This window comes from Muntiacus reevesi, chromosome 16, assembly GCF_963930625.1.
Source record: "Muntiacus reevesi chromosome 16, mMunRee1.1, whole genome shotgun sequence".
In the NCBI taxonomy this organism is placed as follows: Eukaryota; Metazoa; Chordata; class Mammalia; order Artiodactyla; family Cervidae; genus Muntiacus; species Muntiacus reevesi.
Genome location: NC_089264.1, coordinates 58,038,150 through 58,053,328, shown reverse-complemented (window position 1 = coordinate 58,053,328; position 15,179 = coordinate 58,038,150). Strand labels below are relative to the sequence as shown.

General features: G+C 40.8%; 1 protein-coding gene across 1 annotated transcript in view; it reads right to left on the bottom strand.

The window, feature by feature from the left end:
* Positions 1–15,179, bottom strand: part of GRXCR1 (glutaredoxin and cysteine rich domain containing 1) — a 119,919-nt gene that overhangs the window by 12,540 nt on the left and 92,200 nt on the right. The window contains exon 3 of the mRNA XM_065907569.1: positions 2,028–2,093. Within this exon, the coding sequence (XP_065763641.1) occupies positions 2,028–2,093 (66 nt within the window). The remainder of the gene's footprint in view (positions 1–2,027; positions 2,094–15,179) is intronic.

Here is a 15,179-nt window from a genome sequence, read left to right as displayed (position 1 = left end):
ACAGAAGAAGAAATTTAAAAATTTAACAAGCATACAAGGAAATGCCCAAACTCAATGGTTATCAGAAAAACATTAATTAAAATGATAAGGCTATATATCTTTATCCCTACTACCTTGGCAAAAATTATGGAACAATGTAAAACATTGTGGGGCGTGTGGAAACCTAGGAAAGTTCTTTCCCTGTAGGAGGGAGTACTGGATGGTACAAACATAGTGAAGCGCCATCTGGCAGTACCTGAAAACTGGGGACATGCATAAGCTATTATCCAGTGATTTCTACTCGCAGAGAAATTCACAAGCAAGTGTGGTCAAGGTTACTCCTTGCAGTAGTTTATTTGAAGGAGACGTTAGAGGATAGAAGTGGATGAGCAGATAAAGAATAGTATGTGGGCTACATACAGCTGCACTGTCCAAAATATAAGCCATCAGTCAGATACGGTTCATCATATTACTTATTTAAAATTCTTTATTTGATTTGAATTTAAATCACATAGAGTTAAATAAAATAAAAACTCAGTTCTTCCATCACACTAACTATTCTTTAAGTGCTCAATAGCTACATGCATCCAGTGACTACTATGTTGGATCGAATAGAGTAAAAACATCTCCATCATCAAAGAAAGCTGGATTCAATTGTACTGTCATGGAGAAGTATAAAGTAATTTTTTTAAAAAGGGATGAAAGTTTCATGAAAGGTAATATAGATGGTTCTTAAAAGCATAGTGCCTATAGAAAGGAATTTGAAACACAATTAGGTGTGTTACATAACATCATTTGTATAAATAAAAGTGTGCAGAAAAAAATAATAATACACATTGAGTTAAATCACCTAAATTAAAAGGTACATGTTAACCCAAATTGATGGTTTTCTCAAATTGATGGGACTGGAGTAGAATATAGGGGCAAAAGGGAAAAAACAAATCCATCTACACAGATTTTAGAGCTGAGAGGAGTTTTAGGTTATGAAGTACACACCATCATTGTGTTTGCCCTTCTGGGCAAGACTACAGTATGGGTAAAACATGATTCCTAACACCGAGGAGCATATAGTTCATTTGGGACACGACTCAAATGCTCAAAGAAAAGTAGTACGAAAAATTAAATGACTGTGACAAACACCTGAGAGAAAGAGGGATCCGGGAATGCGAAGGTGGGGAAATCTGGAGCGATGCAGGAAAGATGTGATGCTGCGAAGGGGCCTTGATGATGGTGGAGGAGAGTGAGGCAATGGAACAACAGCAGGCTAGGCAGGCAGAAGGAAAGGTAGTAAGAAACCATGAAGTGGAAGGAATGGAAGAAAATCAGAAAAGAGGCTAGCAAGGCAGGCTGGCCCAGAAAGAGCTGGCCACGGCACATCCGTACCACATCACCATATATTGCACGGTCCACCTGGGAGAGTCTGAGTCATGCTCACTGGCCCAGGAAAATGACTAATGCACCTCTTCCACTCTCGAGATGACCCAGTTAGCCCATAAAATATATGCAATTTAATTCTGCATATACAGAGAAACAGGCTGATAAAATTGAGAGATATTAAGGACTTTCTGGGTACATACTGATTTGACACATTATATATCCAAATAAATATTTCTGAGATGTTGTAATTACAAGCACAGGAAGAAAATTAGAAGGTGCACTTTTGGAGAAATAACTTTTTCTGTTATCTTTAGAAATGATGAGCTGGTCTTTGGGAAAAAGGAAAATAATTTACATAAAAACATTATTTGCGCTTCCAGACAATGACCTGACTTGAAACACCTCATCAACATCTCTATAACAGAGAATTAGGTTCTAATAAAGCTGACTGGAATTTTCCCCTAATACTATGAGGTTGTTAGACGCTAACACTACGCACTCTCGCTGGCGCAAACCTCACGGCAGGTGGTAGCAGATTAAAACTGCCACACGTATCCTGTGACATATTTGTAAGAACACGCAGGGAAAAATTCAATTAGGGAAACTCAATTACAATCAGAACGTGTTGAACATTTTGATTACTAAAAATAAGTTGCTAAAAGCACAATTACCTCAATTTTGGTTAAGAGGTCTTGCAGTTCTCCTGATTCGTTCATTGACAAAATTTTCTCAGCACCCTATTAACAAGAGAGGGTAGGGGAGAAAGAAAATCCATTTTGTTAGTATTTGAGAAAAAAAAGTGCTAGACGGGAAAGTTTAACCCAGAAAATACTGGACAGGGTTTTTCACTTCAGATCTAAATAAACCTAAAATCAGTCTTCCCTGGAGGCTCAGTGGTAAAGAATCTGCCTGCCAATTCAGGGGACGCAGGTTCAATCTCTGGGTCAGGAAGATGCCCTGGAGAAGGGTATGGTAACTCACTCCATTATTTTTGCTGGGAAATTCCAAGGACAGAGGAGCCTAGCAGGCTACAGTCCATGGGGTCACAAAAGAGTCAGACATGACTTAGCAACTAAATAGTAATGACAAAACCTAAATCCAGGAAACCAGAGGAGTACAATGTCTCTTTCCTTTCATATATTCTCCCAGCTAGTAAGGCTAATGGTGGGCAAAAGGAAGATTGCCAGCAGAAGTTGAGTGATGGGAACCCACAGCTCTCAGATGAAGTCCAGATACGGAAGATTCCAGCACACCCTTCAGAGTTATTCAGGAAGCTGAAGGCAGCCGCCTGGGAAAGGAAGCCTCTGAGCAAATCCCCAGCCTGGGCCACCTCTGCCCTACTCCAGGCAGTCTTGGACCTTCCCTCCCTAGAGTCATACGTGTAAACACCAGAGCAACTGATAGTAATAATGAAATTACTAAGCATCCACAAAAGTGCATATTGTGCGTAGACACCCAGCATCATCTAATTTGATGTGGTGGATTCTCTTAATGGTAGAAAATGATGGCTGCTATCCAAAAGTCTACAAGCAATAAATGCTGGAGAGGGTGTGGAGAAAAGGGAACCCTCTTACACTGTTGGTGGGAATGCAAACTAGTACAGCCACTATGGAGAACAGTGTGAAGATTTCTTAAAAAACTGGAAATAGAACTGCCATATGACCCAGCAATCCCACTCCTGGGCATACACACTGAGGAATCCAGATCTGAAAGAGACACGTGCACCCCAATGTTCATCGCAGCACTGTTTATAATAGCCAGGACATGGAAGCCACCTAGATGCCCATCGGCAGACGAATGGATAAGGAAGCTGTGGTACATATACACCATGGAATGTTACTCAGCCATTAAAAAGAATTCATTTGAATCAGTTCTAATGAGATGGACGAAACTGTAGCCCGTTATACAGAGTGAAGTAACCCAGAAAGATAAAGAACATTACAGCATACTAACACATATATATGGAATTTAGAAAGATGGTAATGATAACCCTATATGCAAAACAGAAAAAGAGACACAGATGTACAGAACAGACTTTGGGACTCTGTGGGAGAAGGCGAGGGTGGGATGATGTGAGAGAACAGCATCGAAACATGTATATTATCTGGGGTGAAACGATCACCACTCCAGGTTGGATGCATGAGACAAGTGCTCGGGCCTGGTGCACTGGGAAGACCCAGAGGGATGGGATGGGGAGGGAGGTGGGAGGGGGGATCGGGATGGGGAACACATGTAAATCCATGGCTGATTCATGTCAATGTATGGCAAAAACCACTACAATATTGTAAAGTAATTAGCCTCCAACTAATAAAAATAAATAGAAACAAAAAAAGAAAATGAGCCTCAGTGAGATTAGATAACAATTCCCAGGTCGCGCAGAGAAAAAGCAGAGTTGGAACTAGAACACGAGCAGGGGATTTGCTCCAGAGCTGATGTTTTCAACTTTAAAATTTTACTGTGAAAAGGACAACAGAGGCCATGTATGCACTTTCCCACAAACCCGTCGTGTCCCTTGGGACTACTCATTTTCCTTTCCTTTCCAGCCTCTACCTAGCTTTACCCACTCTATTTCCCCACATGCAGCCATAGACAAGAAACAAGGAAGACATTATTATTTCCCATTATTTCACCACTTCTGCCTTTTGCACATCATATCTCCGGCAAAGACTAAGTGTTGAATCCATTTTTGCTTTGGGGTAGGAAATGGCAACACACTCCAGTATTCTTGCCCAGAAAATCCCATGCACAGAGGAACCAGATGGGGCTACAGTCCATGAGGTCACAAAGAGTTGGACACGAGTGACTGAGCATTCATGCATGCCATTTTTTATTCATCAAGACAGACAGAAATATCATCAGATAAAAAAATACTTCCTGAATTCCTGTTTGTGCTGAAGACACAAAGACTCATTTAAAAAATTTAAAAGGCCCTCGTGTTAGGAGGTTACAATACATTTTTATGTAAACACAGAACCAAGTAACCCTCAGGAAGAATGGGAGATGACTGCTCAGTGAGTGACGCAGGAAATGGATGAGCCAGGAGATCCCAGCAGGGAGAAAAGAAGATCTGCTCATGGGGAGCAGAAAAGACTTTCTGAGGTTGGTGGCATTTGATCTGGACTTTGAAGATTAGGTGAGGCTTTTAAGACAGGCAGGAAACTCCACCAAGGATGTACGGGAGTCTTTAGTTCTGTGTTTCATTTACTTGAGTTTATTTTATATTGGTGCTAGTGGTAAAGAACCTGCCTGCCAACTCAGGAGACATAGGAGATGTGGGTTTGATCCCTGGATTGGCAAGATCCCTTGGAGGAGGGCATGGTAACCCACTCCAGTATTTTTGCCTGGAGAATCCCATAACCAGGGGAGCCCGGTGGAGCCCTGGACGGCAGTCAGACGAGACTGAAGTGACTTTGCACGCATATCATCTTACCCGCAATCAGGAATGTCCATCAAAGCACAGTGAATGAACGCACAGGGCTCCAGAAAACACATCATCTTCCTTTGTCTGTCAGTGGCTTTGCCAGGAATACAGATATGACTTACTTAGAGTGAGAACAAACCAAGGAGACATCAAAACAAAACATTAAAAGCCTAAAATGTGGTGATAACTGGTATGTTTTACTTTTGCTACATTCTAATTCTTTTAGGAGTTACAGGGGACACGGGTTCTCTGCATAAACTAAAATGGGAAAAGCTTCAGGAAATTTGGTACGTGAACTAAGCAATAAGAAGAATATCTGACTCATTTTTCTTCAATGAAAGAAAAGGTACCCCAGTGACTACAAAAAAATGAATGTACCCACGCAGCCATCATGCATCTGCTTCCCAGGTCTTTCCTTATCTTAGCAAGGTGCCTTAGTCTGCTGTTTAGAATACCATGCACAGGTCACTGCCCCCAGATGCATGAAATTTACTCTCTTCAGGCGAATCATTCCAGCACCATCAGAACCTCGGGAGCAGACTCCATGTTTCGTGAGAAATTCAGGCTGTGCTCACATAAGCCACATGACGGAAGGCATGAGAGTCTGTGCAGCTGGAGACATCTGCATGGCTGGCGCACACACGCTGGACCAAGTTCTTGAGGGAGGAGAAGCTCTGCTCTCTAGTAGAGACCTGGGAGCTAAGAACCTCCAGCCCCGTCACCGCAGCTGCTCGCTGTGGCCTCTGCCGCAGCTCCACGTGGCCGGACGCCCCTGGTCTCCTTGGGAGGAGCCCGCTGGGCCCTGAGCTATGTACTGAGCTGTCACAGCAACCAAAATCGCCTGCTTGCCCACAGGGTTCCACGCCTGCACCTCCACCTGACCCTGTCCTTGCTGAATCTAAGTGCAAGATCCTACAGGGAGGACAAGGGCGTCTAACGGTGTCCTCTCTGCTCTTCGGCAGCAGCGACAGGATGGGCATCTCAGCCTCACTGGCAAAGGCTATGGGCTTTCGTGGTGACTCACCGGTAAAACTTCTGCCTGGAATGCCTGCCAATGCAGAGAAAAACTAGAGTCCTCCCATCCCGAGACTTGGGACATTTACCAGGGGAACTCCCAACCTGATATTTACCAAGGTAACTCTGTCTGCTCTGCATTTACATATCCCAAAGGCCTTATTCCATACTGTATTCCATTGAGAGCTTTCCAATTATTACTTGACCAATAATGAAGCCCTTGTGTCCATGAAAGGGAGTGTATTTCCTTAAGCATCCCCATTTTGGAGAAATAGTCTTTTTTGCTGGCTGATATTTGGCTAGGAATGCCACATGTGAGTTTGTTGCTTTTAAAATATAACTCCACATACAATTCCATGCAAGTCGAAATTAATTAATGATTCTATTGATTGGCACAGTTTGCCAAGACCGCCAATATACCTGTGGAAATATTTCTAGTATATTTTTCAATTAATGTAAAATTAGCGTTTTTTTTCTGAAAATTAATATCTTCCTGAAAATAATGATAATAGTGATGTGTTAAGTGGTTTACAGACACTGGCTCTTTTAATTATCAGTGTGAAGTAAGTATCATTGTCACGATTTTTGAAATGAAGAAACTGAAGTATGAGGATGAGGGCAGTATGCCAGGCCTTTCTGTTAGTGAAATACAAGGCCTGGGGCACCTCCCTTACGCCCTTCATGCTTTAGTTCCTTCATTTCAAAAACTGCGATAATAATGCTTACTTTGATAGTTTACATATAACGATGTGGCATATGTAAAACCAAAATGATAGTTATGATTGAGCCTGAAGTTTGATTCTGCGCCAGCTCCTCCACTGACACAAAGCTTTCTTAGCACAACAGTTTACACAATGCAATGCCTTACATAAGGTTTTAGAAGGCGTGGCTGATACAATAAGTAACCCTTGCCTTTTTATTAACTATAAAACACTAATATTTGTTTTTGTTACTGTTTAGCCCCAAAGCTGTGTCTGACTCTCTGTGACCCCATGGACTGTAGCCTGCCAGGCTCCTCTGTTTACGGGCGTTCCCAGGCAAGAATACTGGAGTGGATTGCCATTTCCTCCTCCAGGGACCTTCCAGACCCAGGGATCGAACTCAGGCCTCCTGCATTTGCAGGTATTTGCAGGATGCTTCACTGCCCAGCCACCAGAGAAGACCATGGTTTCCGGTGAATGTCAATGCAGAAATGGCTCTTGAACCAAACAATAGACGATTTCATCTCACCTGCTTAAAGCAGGTTCCTTTTCCCTCTCAGATGCCTCCCTGCACTTATTTTTCTCTGCATATTTTATTATGTCTTTGAGTGACTGGGATGAAACCCAACATCCTTAGCACAATCTGTAAAGGCCTTCCTTCACTATCTTTTTGGACCAACCTTTCCAGCCTTGTCTTGTAATACCATATGCTGATACTCTGAATTTCTCCCATTTTCCTGGACACACCACATCCTTGCATAAAATAAGATAATATGCCTTTGCACATGCTCCATCCTTTTGCCCAAAGTTTCTCCTATCCTCACCATCCTCTTCTGGAAAATTTCTATACATCCTCCCAAACCCAATGGAAATGTTGCCTTCTCAATGAAATGTCTTTGATTTTCTAAGACACAAATCTCTGCTCTTGTCCCACCGCACAGCAATCCTAGTGGTGATGACAAGGGCTACAACTCCTTCAGGGGTCAGCACTTTGTGGGGCACACTATACACACTCAATAAATATTTGCCAGATTTATGTCTTCTATCTTTTCGTAGTAAACGCAGTAATAAACTCCAAATGTTTCTTATAATAATTGCCACTTAAAAAGGAAAATAAACAAGGTCATGAGTCAACGGGTACCCTGGTGGAGTTAACCTTCCAAAGGGACCTGAATAGAAAGACAGATACCTAGAGAAGACAGAGGGATGAAGACAATGCAGATGATTTCCTCCAGTTATCATTCTCTCATCTGGGCACATGATAGGGAGCAAAGAACAAGCCACTGGCAGCTGACTTCTGATGAAGCCCAGGAGGCTAGGACTGTCAAGTCCTGGCTGCTAAAGGGTCTTTCCGCTGTCTAATCAGGAGAGCAGATGGCAGAGCTGGTGTTTAAGCAACTCAACTACCGCGCAGCAGGACGCCTGCCAAAGGATGTGTTCAGCAAATGTGTGTTGTCATGGTTGCCATGCGCCCCAGAAGGGAAGGTTACATCCACCCTGGAGACAGGCCACCTGAGCCCAGCTGACAAAGGCAGACCTGACTTCAGGAATTAGCTTTGGATCTTCTCCAGCACGTGAACAGACTCCACCGAGGCCCTGGTATTCTACACGAAACACTCAGGCTTGGAAAAGGTTCAAAGCAGCCGGAGCAGTATCCCACCAGTGTCTAAAAAAACCAGTAAAAGCTCCTGTGGATAATTCCATTCTAAAAAGCACAGTTTTCCTCTGTCCCTGGCAGGAAGAAGTAAGTGTAAAATTAAACTAGCTGACTTGTTTTGTGCAATTATATAATACAGACTTTTGGTGTTAGAAAACACCTGCCAAAGACTGATTTTAGTTTTATGTAATTAGTTTTTTCAGTGTGGTTCTAAAGAACAGCTTCCTATGAAGGTTAATCTTGATTATTTTTTATAATAAATCCATATCATCAAAATAAATGTTCATAGCAATGTGTATTATTTTCTTTCCTATGGCAGAAGGCCACCTCTCCTTTTGCTTTATTAGTATCAAATATTAGTATTTGTATCAAATATTAATATTAGTATCAAATCGTCTAAAAGTGATACCAAGTTACCAGGCTAAAAGAAGATAGTATTGAGGGTTGAGCAGAATAAGCCAGAAGATTGCATTATTTAATAGATTTAGATTGTCACCTACTGCGTCACAAAATTTTCTCCTCATAAACTGAATTTTAGAATACAGTGATTAAGTTCAGAAAGGTTTTTTTTAAACGGAGATACAATTGACATACAGCATCTTGCTGTTTTCAGGTGTATAACATGATGAGTTGGTGTTTGTGTACCCCGTGAAATGATCGCTACAAGAAGTCCAGTTAACGTCCATCACCACGCATCGCTACAGTGTTTTTTCTTGTGATGAGAACTTTTCAGATCTGCTCTCTTAGCAGTTTTCATATATGCAGTATAGTACTATTAACAACAGTTGCCATTCTGTACATAATATCATATAACTTCTTTGTTCTATAACTGGAAATTTGTACATTTTGACCCCCCTTCACCCATTTTATTTCTGCCCACTATACCTTTGGCAAACATCAATCTGTTCTCTGTATCTATGACTTTGGGGGATTCTTTTTTTTTTTTTGTCTTGTGGGGGTTAGATTCCACAGATAAATGAGATCATATTGTAGCTTGCTTTCTCTGACTGATTTCACTTAGCATAATGCCATAAAGGACCATCCATGAGATCACAAATGGCAAGATTTCCTTCATTTTTATGGTTGAAAAACACATATGCATCATATTTTCTTTAACCACTTATCAATTGATGGACAGTGAGGCTGTTCTGTATCTTGGCTATTGTCAATAATGCAGAAATGAGCACTAAGAGTGCACATATATTTGGGGCTAGTGTTTTTGTTTTCTTTGGATAAACACGCAGCAGTGGAATTGCTGGATTGTGTGGTAGTTCTGTGTTTAGGTTTTTAAGGAACACCCATACTATTTTGCATAGTGGCTGCACCAATTCGTATTTCCCCCCATAGCGTACAAGTGTTGCCTTTTCTTCACATCCTTGCTAGCACTTGCTATTTCTTGTCTTTTTGATGATAATCATTCTAACAGGCGTGAGGGGATGTCTCATGGTTTTGACTTGCATTTTCTTTAGGATTACTGACATCGAGTACCTTTTTATGCACTTGTTGGCCTTTGTAAGTCTTCTCTGGAAAAACGTTCATTCAGATCCTCTGCCCCTTTTTAATTAGATTATTTGCCTTTTCACTATTGACTTTATATTTTGGATACTAATGCCTTATTAGATGTGTGATTTGCAAATATCTCCTCCCACTCTGTAGGTTGACTTTTCCTTCTGCAGATGGTTCCCCTTGCTGAGCAAAAGCTTTCCAGTTTGAGGTAGTCCAACTTGTCTATTTCTACAATCAAGGGATTTTTTAATAAGACTCCAGATTAAATCCCAGGATCTCCACTTACAAATTAATTTAACTTCGACAAAAACTCTTTAAGACTCAGTTTCCTTATCTGTAAATTGTGTATAATAATGTGTACAGTGTTGTTGGAAAGATGGCATGAAATGATATGAGTCTAGAATTTTGTTTAATGCATGACAGGAATTCAATAAATAGCAATCATTTACTTGTTTTTTGTTATTATTATTATTATTATTATTACTGAACTCCCCAAGAACATTTATAACTAGAATCTATTTCAAGCTCTCAAAATCTGGTTCCAAACATTTTCCATCCACAGTCAATAAACAATAAAAGGTACATGCAGATCAACAAGTCTCACAATTGTTTTGGGGTAATGTCACCATAAAGGAATGTAATAAAAGGGGGTCTCATATAAAACAGTGGGATGAAAAACTCAGTTGTGTAAACTATTGAAAAGTTGAGATACTTGAGGACTTTCCAGACAATAAAAGTTCTTAGCTAAGTTGTAGAATGGCTAAAGTATTCTTTATTATGGGAGATTTAGCAAGCTTTTAACTAGGACTCTGAAGAGTCAGAAAGGGACAGTTAGTGAAAAACTTTGTTGATGAAAATTGAGTTGATAGTTGATTATTTTTCTGGGACACATGGATATTTAATTACTCAGCAGGAAAAATATTTGAGAAAGACTCATATGGTGAGAGTAATTGAGAAATATAATTAGTTGATCAAAATGTCAGTTAAAATTTCATCAATAGGAGGGAGCTCCTACTTGAATGGGATTTAACCCAGATAGGATCCAAGGATGTTTAAACACAGATGGGTTAACTAAAGAATCATCACTGCAGCAGTCAATGAAAATTACTTTATTTTGTACATTATTATCTTAGTAAATATGAGAAAACTCCAGGAGATAGTGGAGGACAGAGGAGCCTGGAGTGCTGCAGTCCATGGGGTCGCAGAGAATTGGACAAGGCAACAGCAACGTAGTAAAATTATCAACAGATCAAAGCGCCACTCCTACCTAGCTGCTCCTAGAAAGACATCTCTGTAGTGAAGTTCATGCTCATGAAATAAAGCAGCTATACTATTTTTTTATAAAGTTCTACCATGGAAAAGGGTCATGGGTTATGTAATATTTTTGTTTGTTTAACTTATGAGGATAAACCCAATGCATCTTTCAGGATCCCAGAAGGAAATTGGGATGTACAAATAATTTAGCCGAAGAGCATTTAATGAGGGCCCCATTTACAGAAGTATGAACAGCATTAAGTAAAGCAACAGACCTGATGAAGAACCCAAGTGCTGGCAGAAAGAGGAAGCTGTTACCACGTTTGAGTTTAACGTATACAGAGTCCAACAAAAGATGTAGTCATGGAAAAGGGACCAAGAGGAATTCAAGGTCTGCCTAAGGGGCACCTCGGAACGAAGGGAGCAGAGAAAATAAATACCGCTGTTTCCTGCCTCCCGAAGATTTCCTGCTCTACTCTCCTTCTGACTGATGTCAGGGGGCAAAGCACTTGAAGTCAGACCGTAAAGGCATTTGAGTGGTGCAGTTTGTTAGGTTTGCCCACAGCAGACCAGAGAAGGAGAGCCGGAATCTGGAAAGGAAAACAGAAAGTAACGACCCCAGTCAGCCACAAATCAGACGATTCCTTACATTCTGCTGGGACTCCATTTATTGTGTGTCTTCAGAACAAGAGAATAAGGATGATGGTAATCCTCCTTCAATCCTAAGGGGAGAGAAATCACACCAGTAACAAGCTCTGCGGAGAAGGTTGTAGCACTGGGGTTAAACTGGTGGGCTCAGCCGCACATTAAATCCTGTCTCGGCTACTTATTTGCTGTGTGAGCATGGGCCGTTAATCCCTCCAAACCTCAGCCTTCTCAGCTAGAAAAGGAAGAGAAAAATATCTCTATCTTGCAGGGTTGTAAGAAATAAATGAGATAATGCTTCTTACGTGTTTAGCATGGCTTCCCTGGTTGCTCAGGCAGTAAAGAATCCACCTGCAATTCAGGAGACCCAGTTTCATCTTTAGATGCCTGAGCAGGAAGATCCCCAGGAGAAGGGAATGGCAACCCACTCCACCCTTCTTGCCTGGGAAATCCCATGAACAATGCAGCCTGGCGGCCTCAGCTCATGGGGTCAAGTCAGACCCAACTGAGGAACTAAACAGGCACACACAGAGCCTTGCAAATTAAAATATTTATTTCTTCTTGTTTTCAACAAACCTGTATAAGTCACGGATGTTTCATTTAGCTTAATTTCAGAAATGCATTTGGAAAGACATTGTCAGTTGCTTTCTTTTCTGAAATCAACTGCAGTGACCTTCTTACAGTGGGACTGTCTTCCTTCTATAATAGTATGGGGAGAATACCAATTACCTCTGCTCCACTGTTATTATCCAAGCTCCAGTCTCCTCTGTAGTTAGAAAATCCGCTGAGACCTCTTTGGGCAGAGCATGCAGTGAAGCCTATTTTTCTCAGCCTCTGTGTGGTTAGGTGCAGTCATAGGACCAAGTCCTTGCCAGAGAGATGTGAGCGTAAGTAATGCAACAGCTCCCAAGCCACACTCTTAAATTAGGCAGATTGTCTTATACTTTCTCTTTTAGATAAGCTGGGAACCACGGAGTGAGGCCCACCCTGAAGGGAGGTGCAGTAAGTTAGAAGAATCGCTAATGGAGAAGAGACAGTCTGTACGCCTGCCCTACCTCCAACTCTGACTTCTTTGAGAGACAAATTTACATCGTCTACCTTGTTTAAAAGAATAGCCTATGCATGATTTGGACTTCCCAAGTGGCGCTAGTGGTAATGAACCTGCCTGCCAATTCAGGAGATGTAAGAGACACGGGTTCAATCACTGGATCAAGAAGATCTCCTGGAGGAGGGCACGTCAACCCACTCCAGTATTCTTGCCTGGAGAATCCAATGGACAGAGGAGTCTGGAAGCCTCCATGGACCTCATAGTCCATGAGGTCGCAAAGAGAAGGACACGACTGAGTGACTTAGCATGCACACACAAGCATGATTCACATAGATGATTGAAAAATAGATATATAGATTGATATAGACATACAGATATGTATGCATATATATGCATATATATGTATAGACAGAAAGAGAGAGAGAGGTTTATGTTGAGGTAAGCTAGAGATAGAGACAAAGAGAGAGGATGAGGAAGACATCAGAGAGAGTGACTTAGAAATCACCACAAATTCTTGGGTACTGCCCAAAACTTGTTATTTTTTTGTTGTGGCTTTTAGCTACAAGATTTAGGGGAAAAAAGTAAAGTAGAGTGACAATAATAACCTTATCCGGAGAGAATTATTGTAGCTATTTTTAGGCTCTTTTCCTCCATTTCACCATAGACTTTTCTTGCCGGGACTATCTCCTGTTCCAGAAAAGCAAATTGAGGCCCTGATTTTGAAGGCAGGTTCAAGAAGGATGAATCAACTCAGGTCTCCACATCAGGACTGAGAACAAAGCTTGGTAGTCCTTTATCATCTCCTTTTTTTCTGGCCTCTGTGACCTCCAACGAGACCGAGCTTACAGTTTTCTCAGAGAACAAGGCTTCTGTGATTCACCTCCTGGCTGTTTCAGTGGGTAGGACTACGCCAGGAGGGCAGTTCCCCAGGGATGTGGGAGGAAGGAGTGAGCGCAGTGACACTGCGGCAGAGCCTAGCAGCCTCCTCTCTAGGCTTAATGAGCATGTGCTCTGCAAGCATCGCTTTTTAAATCTGCACTGCTTCCCTGCAAACTGTCTTTTAAAACCCTAGTTGTAAAAACAGAGAACCTAAGACTCAAAGGAATTGCAAAAGTATTATGAGCACCTGTTCAAGGTCACCCTACAACTAACAGTTGGCACGGTCAAGATTGCAACCTAAATCTCTGTGTGTTAGTGGCTCAGTCCTGTCTGACTCTTTGCAACCCCTGAACTGTAGCCCGCCAGGCTCCTCTGTCCATGGGATTCTCCAGGCAAGAGTACTGGAGCGGGCAGCCAATCTCTTCTTCAGGGTACCTTCCCAACCCAGGGATCGAACCTGGTTCTCTTGCATTGCTGACAGAATCTTTACCATCTGGGAGGTCTAATTTAAGTCTACCTAGCTCCAAAGTCTATGCTCTTCTTCACCAAACTTCACTTTTTTTCACTTATAAATATATACATATATATGCTTCAAAAATAATAACTACCTTTAAGGGATACTATGAGGATAAAGCATGATACTAATGCACATTGTTACTGTTTAATAGAAAGTGATTAATAATAATATCTGTTAATATTAATATATTATTTATTAGTAATTGCTATTACTATTATTATTGCACTAAACACTATAAAAGCAATATATGATAAATTTTATCTAATGTTAACTGATAGTAGATAGTAAAGAACATAGATCTTAGACCTCATCATTTCTGAAGCCTCACGGAGTGTTTCAGCATTTCATTTATGCCCTCAGTGCAGGGAAACTTATGCTGTAAAGTTCTGACCTGTGCATCTGTATTTCCCTTCCTGTGAAGCAAAAGCAAATAGATTGAAATAGAGGTCATTTGTTAAAGGACCTAGGCTCTAGGGACTGCTTCAGGGACTCTAGAGAGCAAACATATAGTCTCTTGTTTAAAATGTGGGCTAATCCATGAAATGATCATTTATCTTCCACCCATTTAATAAGGCAAAGTACAGTCACAGATAAAAGATAATATACTAAATAATAAGATAAAATAAATTAAGAGAAATGAAAGCATACCTAAAAGAGTAAAAGGTAAAATTTAAAAGTAGATTCCAAGAATAAAAAAAAAGTTTAATGTACTCATTGAAAACTGGATGAAACTAAGCGAATAAAAACTAGGAAAAATATACTAGTGAAATAAAATATTATAACCAAAGTCACAGTAGACTAAGAAAAGTAACATAAAGAAAGCCCAGAAACATTCTAAAAATAAAACAAAAAATATTTGAAAATATAAAATTAACCAGTTAAGACATTATGAGGTGTGAAAATAATGTCAAGGAATTTTATTAGAATATATAAATGAGGCTGCTTCTAAGACCCAAAGCATAAATTCTTATCTGGAAACTATCCAGGCTTTCAAGGCCAATTACTTAGTTACTAAACTATAAATGACATCACCAAGCAGACAGGTACTCACATCAACATTCTAGCAGTTGATCTTGACTCCTTACTCATCACCCCACATCCAAGCAATCAGGAAGTCCTATTTATTCACCTGCAATGTTTATTTTGAAACCATTCATTTCTCGTCACGTCTACTGCTAGCA